Source organism: Bolinopsis microptera, chromosome 1 (assembly GCF_026151205.1).
Source record: "Bolinopsis microptera isolate Bmic1 chromosome 1, MBARI_Bmic_1.0, whole genome shotgun sequence".
Classification (NCBI taxonomy): Eukaryota; Metazoa; Ctenophora; class Tentaculata; order Lobata; family Bolinopsidae; genus Bolinopsis; species Bolinopsis microptera.
The window spans coordinates 14,473,433-14,489,407 of NC_087072.1; the positions used below are offsets into that span (position 1 = coordinate 14,473,433).

A 15,975-nucleotide genomic window follows, 5' to 3' on the forward strand; every position below is an offset into this window, starting at 1 on the left:
ATTGAACGATCAACACGTTGACCTGCTAGAGGAAATAATACATTTTCAACTTATTTTATAATGCGGCTAATCAAACTATCGCTCAATCATTCAACTTAGTTTTTAGATGTGTTTTAATGATTTAATTGAATGTTTGAACTCTTTGTAGTGTTATTTAGTGTGTCGAACTCTGTGTGTTTATAGTGTACCTGATCGTGTGTAATTGATAGTATCAAATTACGGGCGGGAGTGTGCCGTTTGAAGTATCTTATGATCTCATATCCGTTTAAAGGTGGGCAGGTCGAGGAGACTCCCCAGATTGGTGTATTATAATTATATTTCTCCTGGTCCTGTCGGTTGGGTATGATCATTTACGGTCAGCAAATTGTTTGTAAGTCAATAACTCCTTCGAATCTGTTTTCCGGCTTTGCGATTGCTTGTGTATAAAAGGAATGGTTAATCACATATTATGATCTCAGTTAATGATTTAAATTGTGTGATCTTTTTGTGGCACACGACTCACTTAATAATGACATCATACTTTTCACGTGTACCTAGATAAAATAATAATTCATTCCACCTCCCTTCCATAAACATTAATATAACACATACTTATTGAGCTGTTATTCCAGGAACAGTGTTAATAGTTCATAATGAGTAACAGTTTAGCTGCCACAGTGTCCTAACTGCCACCCCCTCAGCAGCAGCAGGAGCCAGAGAAAACCCCCGAGTACGCGGACCATGAGTTCAGTGTGCAGAACTTGCAGTGCCCCAGCAAATGTTCACTTTGCCACCAGATCATCTGGGAGGTTGCTGTTCGGTGAGTAGTTATAGTATACACTAAAATAACTAGGTTATATTCTATATTAATACTAAAATAACTAATAACCATGTACATACATTGTACAAATGTGAATACTATTATATTATAGTATACAAACTTCTTTTTTTTATATTTAGTCCTCACTTTCTACATATAGTTTCCTACCAGGGCGCGGCCGTAGTTTAGCCAGCACTTTCTGCTCTTTTTATTATAACTTCGTTCTAATATTATAGCTATAGAGTACACAGTGTAGGTAGATTTGATCATGATATCACATATCACTAGCCATGTTAACTGCAGGTTAGGGTATGAGACTGTCTTGGCAATGATTGACTGCACCGCAACACTTCACTTCTATCATGAGTTTTCATTTGTTGGTTCATTCCCCCGACTTATTTTATATACTAAGCAGTTTGTCCCTGATCCGACGGTTTTTTTATAAGTTGTTCTTTAAAAGTTGATGACAGACGTTTCTCAAGCCGCCATGCACCGGTTGCATGGAACTCTCTTCCACTGATGTTGAGATGTATTACTGATACCAACTGTTTCAAGCGAATGTTAAAGAACTATTTATATAATCAGTTTTTATGTTTTTTTCTTTCCATTTGTCTTCACTTTGCAAGACACCTTGGCTTTTATTTTTTACCGCACTCCATTTTATGTCTTGATCTCTACCTTGTAGGATCTCAGATCTGTTTCTCTTTTTGTTGATTACGTCACTGTACTAACCTTTATTATACCTACATACTTACTTACTTACTTATTTGCTTATTTGCTGTTTTAGCTGCGCTGCAGCAGGGCCATCAACTGAAATGACCACCCTTATGTTTTACTTCGGACAACCATGGCTACATAGTTACGGCATGTAACCGGCACTTACAGGAAACCGAAGGATCAAGTCTAAGGCCAGCGACGGTTAAGGTGTTATACCACACTTTATATGTATTGTATGGTTTCTGCTTCTTTTTAGTTTAGTGTGGTTTACAATAAAAGATGTTTCAATTTTGTCTTAGCCTTATAATGAGTTATACTTTTGTTCACTTTTACAAATTTGCTCACATCACTCACAGTCAGCCGCTCTGACGTGGTTAACCACCTTCCTTGTGCTGTTGGTTAATCATATGCTCGGGATATAAATACCTCATTTCATTTCATTTCAAACATGATGGAAGTTCAGCACATGGTATGACCAGACAACTTCTTAAAAGTGTCAGACCAATTATAATTACTCACGAATCCTAATGTAAGGAGGCCCCTCCTTTTTAACCTCACAAATTAAGCTACTAATTGTGTACAGTTCGGTCTGATTGTAACTGGTTGTCTCAGTCCTGTCTCTCCAGAGAAGTAGGTTAAATTCTCACGCTCTGTATAAATTCAGGATTACTCCCTGACATTTTATCGCTTCGCTACTAAGAATTGCATGACTTACCGCTGTCATTTCATTTGAAAATGTTGTTATATCTGTTACTACAGTATGTTTATAAATCGGTAGCTTGCCATTTTCGAATGCGCTTGAGTGTATTGATTTTCATCATGTAGAGACTAATTGTAAACTAAAATCTTTGTCAGGGTGGACCTGTCACCCCAGCTAGGCTATCTGGTGACCATTAAAGTGTGGCACTTGTATATTATATAGCTTGTTAGAATTGTGTTTAAACATTTGATAATCTGTTAACAATTTTCTGCTCATAATTGCAACATAAACTTTATTATTAAATATAAATTATGCGGGTGTGTGATGTGCAGGGTGTGTGTAGAACTGTGTTAGTTATGTTCATTAATATCCCGTGCTGATGTACTGCATGAAATAAAATGGGGTCTCACCTCCGAAATATGAGACGACCTTATTCCCACCAAACTGGAATTACTAACGCTAACATTGACTTCGTTACGGTGGTCATTGTAAATCTACCCCGGGTCCTCCCCGGCCAAATATAGAACATTTACTGATACAGGAGTGATTGGTCACGTGATGTGTCAGGGTGGTCACGTGACTGTTCACCTCAAAACACGTTATATATTATCGCCCTCCTTAGTCCGTGGCGCGGTGTTTCTCTGAACTAAACTCGGAGTCGTGAAGAGTGTCAAACTAACAATAACGTAATGACAGAGTCTCGGTGGAACTAGCAGCGGAACAGGGATTACTGATCACAGTACTCCACACTATACTGTCAAAACTAGCACGCTATATCCGCTTACTATATCCCACCTTCTAACTCTCCTAATTTACCGCTGACACGGTGTCACATGATCCACTCTATTGAACTTGATTGTAACGCTAACAACTTCCCCACTGCCAGTCCTGCTTCTAACTCAATATATTCTTCAGCTGGGTAGAACTGAGAAAGTGTTAATTGGTCGCAATCAATCGCGGATATGCGTGCTAATTGTCCTCTCTCCCACACCCCAAGTACTTCTAGTGCACAGTACTTGTCCACCGTGGTCACGTGTCATCTTGACACTGATAGGTTTCCAATAATAAATGTCAGGAGCTATATATATATATTGCAGTGTGGTTTACACCCGTGACTCTGTACCTGGGACCCCGAGGGTCAAGGTAGTCCGTACTCCTGAACTCCAGCTATTATTGGGAGAGATAGCTGCACGTGATATCGCACTTTAGTCACGTGATATCACTCCTGAAGTCACGTGGTGTTCAGTTCCTATTAGTGACGACACGTTCCATATCCCTGCTCGCTGTTCTCAAATTGTATGTGTGTCTGCTCGAGCTGGTTGTATGCTTCTCTCCTAACTTCTCCCTATTTTTTACTGACTTTCACCAGATACATCTTTGTTACCGTTCTATAAGGTGTGAAATTAACGCACCCCAATTTTCAAATTGCCGTGTTTTGGTAGCTGCTGTAGGTTTTCCCTGACTAAGGGTTCAACAGGAACTGGTTAACACGCCTCGTCGACTGGGGTTCCGTTTGGAACTAGTCTGAAGTGGCTTCTCTTTTGTTAGGCATCTCCCTCACCCTCACTTATATCAGGACTATCTCCAGACTGTACGTGTTCTTCCGGCACTTCTTTTTAACTGTCGGGTGGGGCACCCTCTCAATCATTAGTTCTTGTCGTCACGACTCAAAAGCAGGGAAACAACCGACTTACTTTGCCGATACTCGAAAGTAGTGAGACAATTTTAACAGCTCTCGGCAAAATTGCTTTCCGGTGTCAATAGTGAGCACATCATATTACAAAATGACGTTATAATAATTCGCATTGCAAATTATCACATCTAGCAAATTATTTGTCATGTACATGTAACAATGACAATGTAACAATGACAATGTATTGCCGTACATTTGTTAAATAGTACGTGGTGTGGGGGCCAGGATTTGTAAAGTTCGTTCGTGTCAGACGTCTCCTCCATCGTCCTCGTCTTCTCTCCCCTCCCTCCCTCTAATGAGATTAGCTCCACTCTCAATCTGTGTATTTGGGAAGATGTGCGAGCTGGCGAGGCCACCTTGCGGCTGTGCCATTGTTCGCTTCACGTATTGATAACATGCACCGCCCATACTCTTGTGGAGATGAATCAGCTCCTGCAGCTCATACACAGCCATACTTTGTATTATATCAAACCTTGCTTATCACATCTCTTTCTCGCGACAGAGAGAGAAAAGAGTCGTCTTATTATGAGACGCTGTGTCATGTGTCTAGCGTGATGTTGTGCTCAGATCTGGTAGTCTCTTTTTAATGTTCAACTGTTTTGTCGCGACTTTATATTATAACTTTAAACGTTAACACCGCCTAAATAATAACTGATGGTATGACGACATCCCCCAGGCCAGATCCCATGTCCAATATATTTAGACAGAACCACCAGTACTATCATTATGAATTGTTTTAAAGGAGCGAGTGACGAAGCGTTGTTGACCAGGTAAGCCGATCCGAGAATTACGGCTCCAATTACTCACAATCATGTGTTCATATCTTTCATCGCGTATAATTTATTACTTGCCCGCCCTCAGAGCGCGCTCTTAAACCTCACCTCGCTTCTACTTTTCATTCCACTCACCTCGTGACTCTTATACTGTAGACTAAAATCTTTTCTCTCATTTTTTGTGGGTTCGTCTCCCTGTGCGTGTCCTTGTGTTGCCGTATCGTGATACATATCTCTCTTACATAGTATCTCACACACACTGGAGTATTATATATACAGTGGGAACCCTGCTCACCTCCCGCTCTCCCTTTCCCAGTCAGACGCTATCTCCCTGCTACAGTAAGTGGAGATGAAAGGTGCCCTGTAGGGATTGATAGTCAGAGCATTGAGTTCTCTGTTATATCATTATATATATCAGGTGTGTGCTATTAATACAGTATATAAAGCGCCCTGAGACTGGTATATACGTTATATCAGTTGTTCAGATCTGTGGTCGGTTGTACTGATTCTCCGAGCTCAGTGTCATGTTCTCTTACTAGCTCAGTGTTGTCTCATCTTGTAGTACTGCTGTCGTGTCCCGCTCTATAGCGTCTCTCCTCTACTCCTCTATAGTTCAACTTGTTATCTCTAACCGCTCACAACTGCAATCCGGCACAGTCTAACCGGATTTAATTGTCCGGATATCCGTTTTAAAGGTAAATGTCATGTCAGAGTTGGCTGTGTAGTTGTGTGATATTTGTTGAACCCTACATCTGACGTTAAGGGAGAGCTGTCACAAATTAAACAAAAGTCCGTATATCTAACCTTGTTAGGCGATGTGAGCGGCCGTCAAGCTGTCCATCATTAATTTCTGGTAAAAGTGGAGCTGTTAAAAGTAGTATATAGTATATATAGTGAAAGAGAGGGAGAGAGAGAGCTAGAGTTGAATCGTTAACTGTTTTAACAGTACACTGATTAACAAGCTGTTACTCCAAGTTACATATTTTAAAGCCAGTTTGAGGCGGCATCTCTCCCCGTACAAGCAGGCCGGTAGGGAGTGTGAAATGCCTGCTCGTATGTAGGGCCACGTATTATTCCCCGCACTGTGTTTCTTGACTACATCTAGACTGATTCCCGATGTTTAGAGCTGTCAGTTCCCCTGTGTTGTTTTGAGTGTGTTACAGTTGTGTTACAGTTGTGTTACAGTTGTGTTACAGTAGTGTTACTCTCAGGTAGGATATATTGGAGTTGTACATCTTCTAAATTACTTCGTCTCCTTACACCTAGCACTGGATACTTATATCCTCCAATATATATCTAGATATTTTCGGATTTTTGTGTCTTGATACCAACGTAAAACAATCTTTGTACTAGAGCTTTGCATTTTTGGCATTTTCCGTTATTGAATATTGATATTTCTATTTGAGAGATTTCATGCGGATATTGATTTTCATGAAAATCAAAATATTTTAAGTAAATTTACTATCTCTTCCTGAAATGCGAGATCGTATTATCATGGCCCAATATAGCTCAACATTATTCACAAGTTATCTACTATACACACAGTCTCTGTAACAAGTCAACAAGTGCCCTGTAATCCTTATCTAAAATAGCTCACTCTACTGTTATCCTTATCTAAAATATATCACCCCACTGTAATCCTTATCTAAAATATCTCACTCTACTGTAATCCTTATCTAAAATAGATCACTCTACTGTAATCCTTATCTAAAATAGATCACTCTACTGTTATCCTTATCTAAAATAGCTCACTCTACTGTTATCCTTATCTAACATATCTCACCCTACTGTAATCCTTATCTAAAATAGCTCACTCTACTGGTATCCTTATCTAAAATATATCACCCTACTGTAATCCTTATCTAACAATTTCTGTAACTCTTATCTCTCCAGGTGTCCAGCGTGTAAGATAAGGTGTCACCGACTGTGTTCTGATCGAGCCCCTCCTAAGTGTGTCAAACTCTCTCCCAAACTCAAAAAACCCAAGGTGCGTCTTGAGTAGTTAATTACTTTACGATTAGTTTGTTAATTATCTCTGTGTTTGTAACACCCAAATTTGGCCCATTTTCCGATGTGAAGTGTAAACCCGCCTTTGAGTAGAATCCACCGTGTAGTATCACCATCTCATTACCAAGAATAGCAGTGCAATTGGGAGAATAGAACTGTGTGGAGAAAAACTATCTCTTGAGTTTCTGCTGAATTTTCGCAGCTCTGCTGTGTAGAAATACTTCATAACAAGGAACTGAAACTGCTAGTTTCGGGTGTGTATTCTACGAATATCCTAATATCTTGGTATTTCTTGTATTTATAGATTACATACCACTTTTTTCTCAACTTCACTTCCTACTTCTGACTAACTCGGCACATACTTCAGGATCATCCAGGATCAGCGCGTGGGTTTGACTTGTTGCGGAGAAAAGTCGGAGAAAACAAGATGAGATACGTCGACGAGAAGTATGATTTGGATCTCAGGTATTTTGCTAGACGTTATTATATCAGAGCCCTTAATTAGCATCGGCTCTAAAACTCTGATTAAGTAATAGGAATTCCATTAGCGCTCTGCAATCTGCAGAAATATGCGAAGTTCGTTAACTGTCATGACGTTGAGGGCATGTAATGAGGCGCGCCCGTTTTACTTTCAGTTTTTGGGAGCACTTTCATCTTGAGATGGAGAGCTTTTATATTAGCCCTCCCGGCTCGCCTTTAGATAAATAGCCAGGCTGAGTATTTGGGTGGGTTCGCGGCATTCAAATGTCATTACGTTATCCAGTATTTTTCCAAGGGATTCTTTTCAGATGTGAACTGTGTGTCCTTCGCTGCTTTTTGTGATTAATGTCACCCAAAACTCAAATCAAGGGCTGACCGGAAGTCGTTTCAATATTGTCGAGTGTTAAAATTTCATTAGACTAATGACCAGTAACTTGAGGGAGGAGCTGGCTGATTCGTTTTCATGCACTCTGTCGCTCCTGTGACATTTATCTTTTTTCCTATTTGTCACAGCATATTAGTGGGATTATTACAGTCTTCCTTTGAAAATGCGCCAACATTTGATATGTAACTAAGGAGTGTTCCTCAAGAATGCTGATGTAATTTTCGAGAAGAGCCCTTCCCCAAATCTAAAACCGCTCTCCGAGAACGAGGTTATATCTCTCATCTCGGATAATATGGATGATGTAAGTGCTACATTGGATGGTAGCATGTAATTACTGAAGCCTATGTGATGATATCGGGTTGGATGAAGGACTGTTGTGTGAATTCCTCTCTTGATGTCGTCATCATCTTCCATGACATGATAACGTTCTGTAGAAATACGTCATTGTTCCGCATGAAGCCAAGTTCTAGAAAACCTATCAGTCCTTGGTAGGCAGATTAGGTATGCTGAATATTTCCGATGACGTCATGAGACGATTACCCAGCTAATGAATGTGTGACTTTTCGAGCTTGGTATTTGGGAAATAGGAGCGTGAACTGCGTCATAGAATTATTATTATTAACCATAACTAGCCTCTAAATCGTTCAGAAAATGTATCTAAGTTTCGCAGTTAACATTCTCTGTTGCCTCGGTACCCTACTCTTAAAAAATCTGAAAACCGTTTGCACTTAGGAACTATAATTACGTAACAGGTCCGACACGCCTATATCTGCAGCGATTTTTTCCAGAAAATTCCATAATCAGACCACACCTTTATATCGCACGGCAACACTGTTACCGTGAATCTACTGTGCACTGTGCAGGGTATTTCGGGTACCTTCTACTAATGTTACAGTTTCAGATCGCCTCTAGGCATTCTGACTTCCTTTTATGGGCATTAAGATAGTAAACAATCAGCATCGAGCTGCTGATCATATATTTCACGACTGCTGTCATTGTCGTAGTCAGTCCTTCTTGTTCCTTCTCAACTGTTCCTGTCGCTACGTAAACCTACGGATCTGATAGAATTTTACAATTTGCCACGGCTAGAAGTGTCCACTCTTCAAAAATCTGAAATGTTACCTCCACTATTACCGACTCGTGTCTTATCGGGGTCGTCTCAGTTGGCCCCCCCAGAGAAGTCACCTCGAACCAGGCTTACTTCTCCACTCGACTGTATTAACCCGTTTTCTTTCTACCTTGCTTTAAAGTGTCGGGAGTATATCCACAAGTAAGTCCCAATAATAACGCGTTGTAACATTTCTTATCTTTATCTTTATCAGTTCTGGTTTGTCATTTGTCATCACCTGATCATACGGATCAAACAGATGACAAAGTGATAATGGATCTTGTACCTAATATTTGAATCAGGAAACCATTAATTAATTTGCCGCGTGATAGCGACCTGCTTAATACTAACTACTTCCGCATCCACACACTCAATCCACAATCAGTGGTCAAAACATGACAGATATTTCGTGCACACGTGTGACCCTTCGGCCTCCTTGTTAAACTGGAAATAATCCAAGAAGATTAGAAAGCGAGTTTTGAGGTTGCCGGGGGTCACTTAACCAATGTTGAGATAAAAGTGTTCATTAGATTAGCGGGGCTGCAACACGGTACAGGATGGTAGATAGTACACCTGCAGCTGGCAGGGCGTGGCTGGCTGTACACCAGTACAATGCCTTGTACAGGAAATTATCTCTGGCGTTGCCATCTAGCTGATACTTGCCTACCGCTGCCAGCATTCGTTACTCTAATTAGCACTGCTGTCAGTTGTTGTGCAGCGCCAGTCCGCCTCACTCTCGCACTGCCTTCTTGCTCCCGGTTCCGCTCCGTAGCTCTATGTTGTCTATTTTTACGGCATGTTGGGTCCTCAACAGACACCGAAAGAAGCCCCACTTTCAGTGAGTACTCGTAACTCTGCATTACAGAGATCTTTCTAGCGAGATGTGGCGTTAGATTCCTGAACTCCTGGAAGGAATGCTCCGGGGAGACGGCTAGAGGGACCTGCCGGCCAAGCTGGCTCCAGCCCTGGCTAGAGGGGGCCGGCCATGCAGGCTCCAGTCCTCCCCCAGCCTTGGCTAGCGGGGACCTGCCGGCCAAGCGGGCCCAGCACTGGCTAGAGGGGACCTGCCTGCCGAGCTGATCCAGCCTTGACTAGCGGGGACATGCCGGCCATGCGGGCCCCAGCCTTGACTAGCGGGGACATGCCGGCCATGCGGGCCCCAGCCCTCCCCCATCCCTGGACTCTGTGCTATTTTTAGCCGCACAAATCCCGCTTACCCAGAACCTTGACTCAGTTTAAAACTATTGACAGTTGCTTAGTTTAACACGTTAACAACTTATAGCAACATATGCAAATAACGCGCGGTGGCCATGCTAGCTGGATTCGTAAGATATAGTAGTAATATATCAGCTATTCGAAACTCGATACACCTAGTAGTGTAGTTTATATGTCATCTACCGCGCCCCGCCCATCCCCAGCCTGGAATCTAAAGCTCTGTAGCTACACTAAGTCTCTGTTTCGCGTGTTGTCTCTCTCTCCCTTGTGCTCACAACATGGTTACTTTCAGCTACATCACCCCCCGCATCATTGCCATGTCCTACCCGGCCCAGGGATTGGAGGCTGCCTACCGAAACAAGCTTAAAGACGTGGCTGAACTCCTCGAGTCCAAACACAAGGACAAGTATTTGATAATCAACGTCAGTGACAGAAGCTATGACACCAGCTTTTTTAAGAATCAGGTGAGAAAATCAGAGAAACGCCTTGTGTGATTTTATAATAACTGTCTTGTGTTGTTTGTGTGTGCCATACTGTGTGACAACGTAATGTTTGCTTCGCTAGCCCCCGCTGCTACGGCTTCCTCTTACCAGCATTTACATCTATCATTTTACCCGCCACATTTTAATTTGCTGCATGCAAAAGTATAATGTTTGTGTAATTCACGTTCTTGTGTTACAAAAAGCAAGTAATAACACATTCTTGGGTAAGAGATGGAGAGTAAATGAAATGTTCTAAAAATAACATACCATGTCAGGTAGTAGAGTTCGGCTGGCCTGATCACCATGCCCCCTCGATGAATCTGCTGATCTGTATTGTTAAAACTATGGACAGTTGGCTCCGTGAGGTAAGGTGTTAAGTTATAGATGTGCCCCTTATCTTTACTCATTTATTTCCTTGTCATTTCTTATCTCTAGTGTAGTTCTTCCGTTTGTTTTAACTCGCGATGTCAGTCTTAATTTTAGACGAGTCCACCCATTGGGAACTCCCTGTCATCGACTAATTTCATGCTGACAGTTTGAAATTTGGAAGGTGATGAATATTACACATATTCTACTTGCATATGAAATTTGTAATGTTTCTAGTAGAGTTGATCCATGACTGACCACGCCCTGTTTTCAGGATCCTGACCACGTCATAGTGTGTCACTGTAAAGGTGGCAAGGGACGCACAGGGGTCGCCATAGCTGCATACATTCAGTTCAGTAACAGAAACCTTACTCCTGAAGAGGCCCTGGGCAAGTTCGCAGACAAACGGTTCTATGAAGAGTCACTAGGGGGCGTAACCCAGCCTTCACAGCGCCGTATGGTGCATTACTTCAGTTCTATTCTTAAGAATGAAATCCAACTTGAGAACAGACAGCTAATTTTAAACACTCTTATTCTGTTTGGCTGTCCTCAGATAGACGGTAAACATGGCGCCAAGATCTGTTTCTGTGTTTATGAGGGACTGAGATTAGTTCACACTACTAAAGTGTACGGAGTAACTCCAGACAGAGAACACGTGTATATCAACTTTGACAATCTCAAACTTCAGTCTGATGTTATGATCAAAGCTTTTCACATCGGTAAAACCGGACAAACTTGCATTCTGCGTGTTCAGTTCCACACAGCCTTTGTGAAGAAGGATTACAGTATGGTGTTCAGGAAGAAAGATATCGATATCGCCTGCAGAGACGACAGATTCCCAGATGATGGGGTGCTCCAGGTTATCTTCAAGCCTCGTGCCAGTGTGGTGACAGATACTTTAGACAGTTCTGCCCATCATTCTCTCATTACTGATCAGAAAGAGGCTCAAGAGTTGGAGCAGCTGACTCAGGACATTTCCCTCATGAGCTTTGACTACGCTGACTTTTCCTCCTTCTTCACTGACAACCCGTTGAGTGAATCTCTTCAGAATGAGTTAGTAGATGGCATTTTGCAGCTACATGATGATTACAAGCTGATATCACCTCTTCTCCCATTCTCCCCCTCTCCTCCTCCTTCTTCTGATCAAGACAGTGGAAAAGGTGAGAGTCCCCCTGCTGGAGCTCCACCCCCTCTACCACCTAAGGGCAAGAATAAGGATATTTCTCCTAGAGGCAGAGATTGCTCCTTGAATAGGAGCAGGGACTGCTCTCTCAATAGAAGCAGAGAGAAGCCTCTTCCTAGAAGAGATAATTCCCTCCCAAGCAGAGAAAATTCTGTCCCAAATAGGGACAATTCTCTCCCCAAAAGAGACAATTCTCTCCCTAAGAGCAAAGAAGCTCGCCCGAAGAGTAGAGAAATGATCCTGGATAACACAGCTCGTCCAGCATTACCTCCAAGAAGTGGAGCTCGACCACCTCCACCAGAAAATGCTAACATCCTCACTAGCTACCTTGTTGAGAGCAAGGAAGAAGTTGATTATCTTTCATTTGAAATAGCAACCCCTGTCAGAAACCTTGTGGAACACTTTGAGAGGGAAGATGAAACTAATAACTTTGAAAAGGAAGATGAGAATAACAACTTCGTAAACTGGGTTAAATTTGACGAAGAAGATGAGGAAATAGACGATGCTCTGATAGATCTGAAAACTCCACCCGGAACCATGTCGCCACCTGATGCTGTTTTCAAGGACAAGTCTCTAGAGCGCCCTTGTAAGAGCAAGCTAGCTGCTTCCGCTTCAGAACCTGCAGAGGGCTGCCAGAATCGTCGATCTGCTCATATGGACAGAGACAGAAACAAACACACAACCGTGGAAAGGAAAACTAAATCTTTGGAGTTAAACTCAGAGAATACTGTTGATAACACCGAGAAGGAAAAAGGCAAGGGAGATCGCAAATCCACATACATACCATATTTGAGACGGAAGGAGTCCATAAAGAAGGACAAGTCTGGAAAGAAACAATATGTGCCGTATAAGAACCGAACAGATAGTTTTGGAACCAACTCCAGATCAAGTTCGGAAAGTTCTGGATCATTCCTCTCCCCGCCACCCTTACCTCCACGAGGAGACAAAGCAGCACCAGGGCCAGGGTTTGGACCTACCACCAACGCTACTCTTTCTCAAGAGATGTATTGTGATTCTGACGACAACTTGGCTGTGCCACCTCGCAGATTGGGATCACTCTCCAAAAGCATGGACCATCTCCCGAGCAGTAATAAGGTTTCCATGGAGTTCGACACCAGACAAACATCTGATCCAGACTCAGTAGAGTTCAGTTTACAGAACTGGGAGAGAGCACAAAAGAGGATGATAATTCAGCAAACGAAGACCATTTGGTTCAGGCCGGATATCTCTCGGCAGGAATCGCAAGCCACCCTCGTTTCACAATGTCCTGGTGCTTTCATCATTAGGACCAGTCAAACTAAACCCAATTCTTTCGGACTGACGATCAGGCTGGACGACGGGCAAACACACGAAAAATTCGATCTCCACCCCGGGTCTCACAAAGTCAGCAATTTCCTTATCTTGAGGAAAGATAACCGCAATCTCTTTATCAACGGTTACAACGACGTGGACTTCCTTACTCTAGAGGACCTAGTAGAGCACTTCACAAATCACACAGGAGGACTGCCTCACCCTCTTTGTGTACCGACACAGCCATACGCGGACCGCATTGAGAAAGTAGTCCCCATGTTGCTGCGTAACGTTAACTTCCCCGTGTTTATCCTCGAGAAGAGGTGTATTAGATACCTCCCTCTGGATAGTTTCGAGGAGGACAATGTTAAGACCCTGCTGAACGAGACCATCTCTCAGCTGGACGTGGAGGATGTGCGTCTTATCTCCATGTCCGTCACAAAACACGGCATCACTCTCACTGACCCGGACTGTGTTCTATTCGACGTGTACAGCATCCCGTACAAACAAATCAAAAACTGTGAGATCGGGTCCCGCGAACAAATCGTATCTCTACCGAACACGTACAGTACGAAAACAGCCAGCACCTTCGGTTTGATTCACCGAGATAAGGATAGTGAGATCATTTACATAGCTTTAGCGGAGTACGAGGATAAGGGCATCTTCATCACTAAAACTATCAACAAGTTTAGATCGTATTTGGTGTGAATACGCGTTTTTAATGGTTGTTACAACCGATTTGAAAAATTCCTAGTATTACGGATTATGATGTTCCTTCTCTTTTTATTTGTATAGATACATTTGGGGTGTAATATAAACTGATTCACATGATCTGATTTTAGATTATTTTTCATGTGTTTTAAATTCTGTTAAATTCTTGATTCTTATGAGATTAAGATGATGATGTGTTTTAACGTTATTCATTATGCATTGGGGCATATGACTTAACACTGCCGTAGCGCCACCCTTGTCGATTACATTTATGTTTTATATTAGAATTGAATTAAATATTTTGATAGAAATTATTATGTGATTGACTCAGTAGCTGAAGCAGATTCCATTGAACACTGCTCATGTTTCTATTATTACCTTTTGGATGTATAAAACACTACCGCATTTTATCCAGTTATATAATTTATTAAATCGTTTTTAAATCTGAATTCGGTGAGGGACTTCTACCTCTCTCAGCAGCCACATTCTTTGAAATACATGAAATTACTAATTAGTGGTCACAAATTCAAACTAAATGCCTGAACTTGAAGTATCTATGTATCGCTAATATTTTAACGACAAGTACTGTGTGTACTTAACGACCAAATCCAATTACTGATGCTATATCTCCGTTTGTGCAGTCTGTACTTGCCTGTAACCTTGTTAAACCACATCCGTTTTAAATTTACCCGCCCGAGTATTCTTCAACACTGAGGTGAAATAACCAGGAGTTTTTAAATTGTCTTTATTCTAAATTTACACTATCATGATAAGTAAGTAAATTGAATGAGCAAATTTATAAAATTCTAAGCTTTCAGATTATAAAATACTCGCACTCACTGAAGTAGGCACCTCACTGTTAACTGAAGTTGGTAATATATTTTTTTCAACAGTCGATAAGATTTGATAGAGCACTGCACCTTGACAATCTATTGTGGCGCAATATGAGCTTCCTGCCACAGGATTTAAATTATTCCTGATTTCTCACCAATTCATTAACATAAATAATGAGACTCCGCGTACATTGAAATTAACGTAAGTACAATTTTATCACTTCTGTACTGCATCATCAAAATAGTCTACTCGTCTAGAAATTGTGTGAACAATAGGCATCATCATATGACTTCATTATGCCATTTTAATGAACATTTATACCCACCATCTTCTAGCTGTTCTTATCTATTGTGGTCATATTTTCATTTTAAAAAGACGTCCGGCGCATTGTTCTTTGTTTATAGAAAGTACCCTTAATTTCGCGCACACGCATTATTTATTATTTATTAGTGCATTGCATGTGTCCTCTCCCAGATATCCTCGGGGTCTATAATACTGTGCTATACTAGTAGTCGAAGTTAAATCCCTAACTTAATTTTTACAGTTTCTTCGAGGTCAGTTTGGGCCGCGAGCTTTTTGCGAAAACTAGACCAGACCACTTAAAAGAGATAAGTTTAGCGCATTGTAAAAATGTAATTGCTGAATTGAAACAGTCCAGAATTAACAATAATATTCATAAACGTACATGTGAGCCGCAGTCTTCTTTGCAGTGCCATGACACTGATTTGAAAAGTTTCACCCAGTTGTCGATCGCGAACACTATCTTGCCCCATGAAGATAAATTCGTCGAGATGAAATTTATTGATTCAGTTATCAACATGTCTACGAGGAAGGGAAGTCTAACAACTGCTAATTTTGTATGATAAGCAAGTTAACGAAACAGGTACATACCTTTCAATGTTTTGAATGCGGTTGATAAACCTGCATACCCGTGCTGCATTTTTTAGCAATGTTCGGAGTTGAATTTATGTTTATCTACATTTGATGATGCTTCCTAGAACATCCGGTCAAGGTTTATTAGCTCTGGAGTTTATTATCCATATTGGGTATATTAACACATGCCGAAAATAGGAATTTTGTGTCTTTGCAAAAATCACGTTTTACTTATTAATATGACTCCACTATGCGGGTGTGGCTCAAGGTTAGATAACTAGAAACTATTATTACAGCTGTCAACAAACAAGTGAGATTTGTAAAATACCGCTACATACCTGCGCTATAAATTTGACTCT

The 15,975-nt window shown here is 41.4% G+C and overlaps 2 protein-coding genes across 6 annotated transcripts in view; one reads left to right on the forward strand and one right to left on the reverse strand.

Moving 5' to 3' along the window:
• The window catches only part of LOC134812648 (protein disulfide-isomerase A4-like), a 37,116-nt gene extending 33,064 nt beyond the window's left edge, over positions 1-4,052 (reverse strand). The window contains exon 1 of the mRNA XM_063820146.1: positions 4,042-4,052. The gene's annotated coding sequence lies outside the window, so the exon portion shown is untranslated. The remainder of the gene's footprint in view (positions 1-4,041) is intronic.
• LOC134812615 (tensin-1-like) overlaps positions 1-14,633 on the forward strand; it is a 54,906-nt gene extending 40,273 nt beyond the window's left edge. For 2 of the 5 annotated variants that reach the window (XM_063820104.1, XM_063820111.1), the window contains 6 exons: positions 681-799; positions 6,576-6,669; positions 7,057-7,154; positions 10,170-10,341; positions 10,635-10,724; positions 11,000-14,633. In XM_063820104.1, coding sequence (XP_063676174.1) covers positions 681-799; positions 6,576-6,669; positions 7,057-7,154; positions 10,170-10,341; positions 10,635-10,724; positions 11,000-13,906 — 3,480 coding nt within the window. In that variant the 3' untranslated portion in view covers positions 13,907-14,633. Of the gene's footprint in view, positions 1-680; positions 800-4,360; positions 4,680-5,161; positions 5,378-6,575; positions 6,670-7,056; positions 7,155-7,475; positions 8,825-10,169; positions 10,342-10,634; positions 10,725-10,999 lie in introns of those variants that run through there. The other 3 variants (XM_063820119.1, XM_063820135.1, XM_063820126.1) reach the window with 3 other exon arrangements.
• The last annotated feature ends 1,342 nt before the right edge of the window (positions 14,634-15,975 follow it).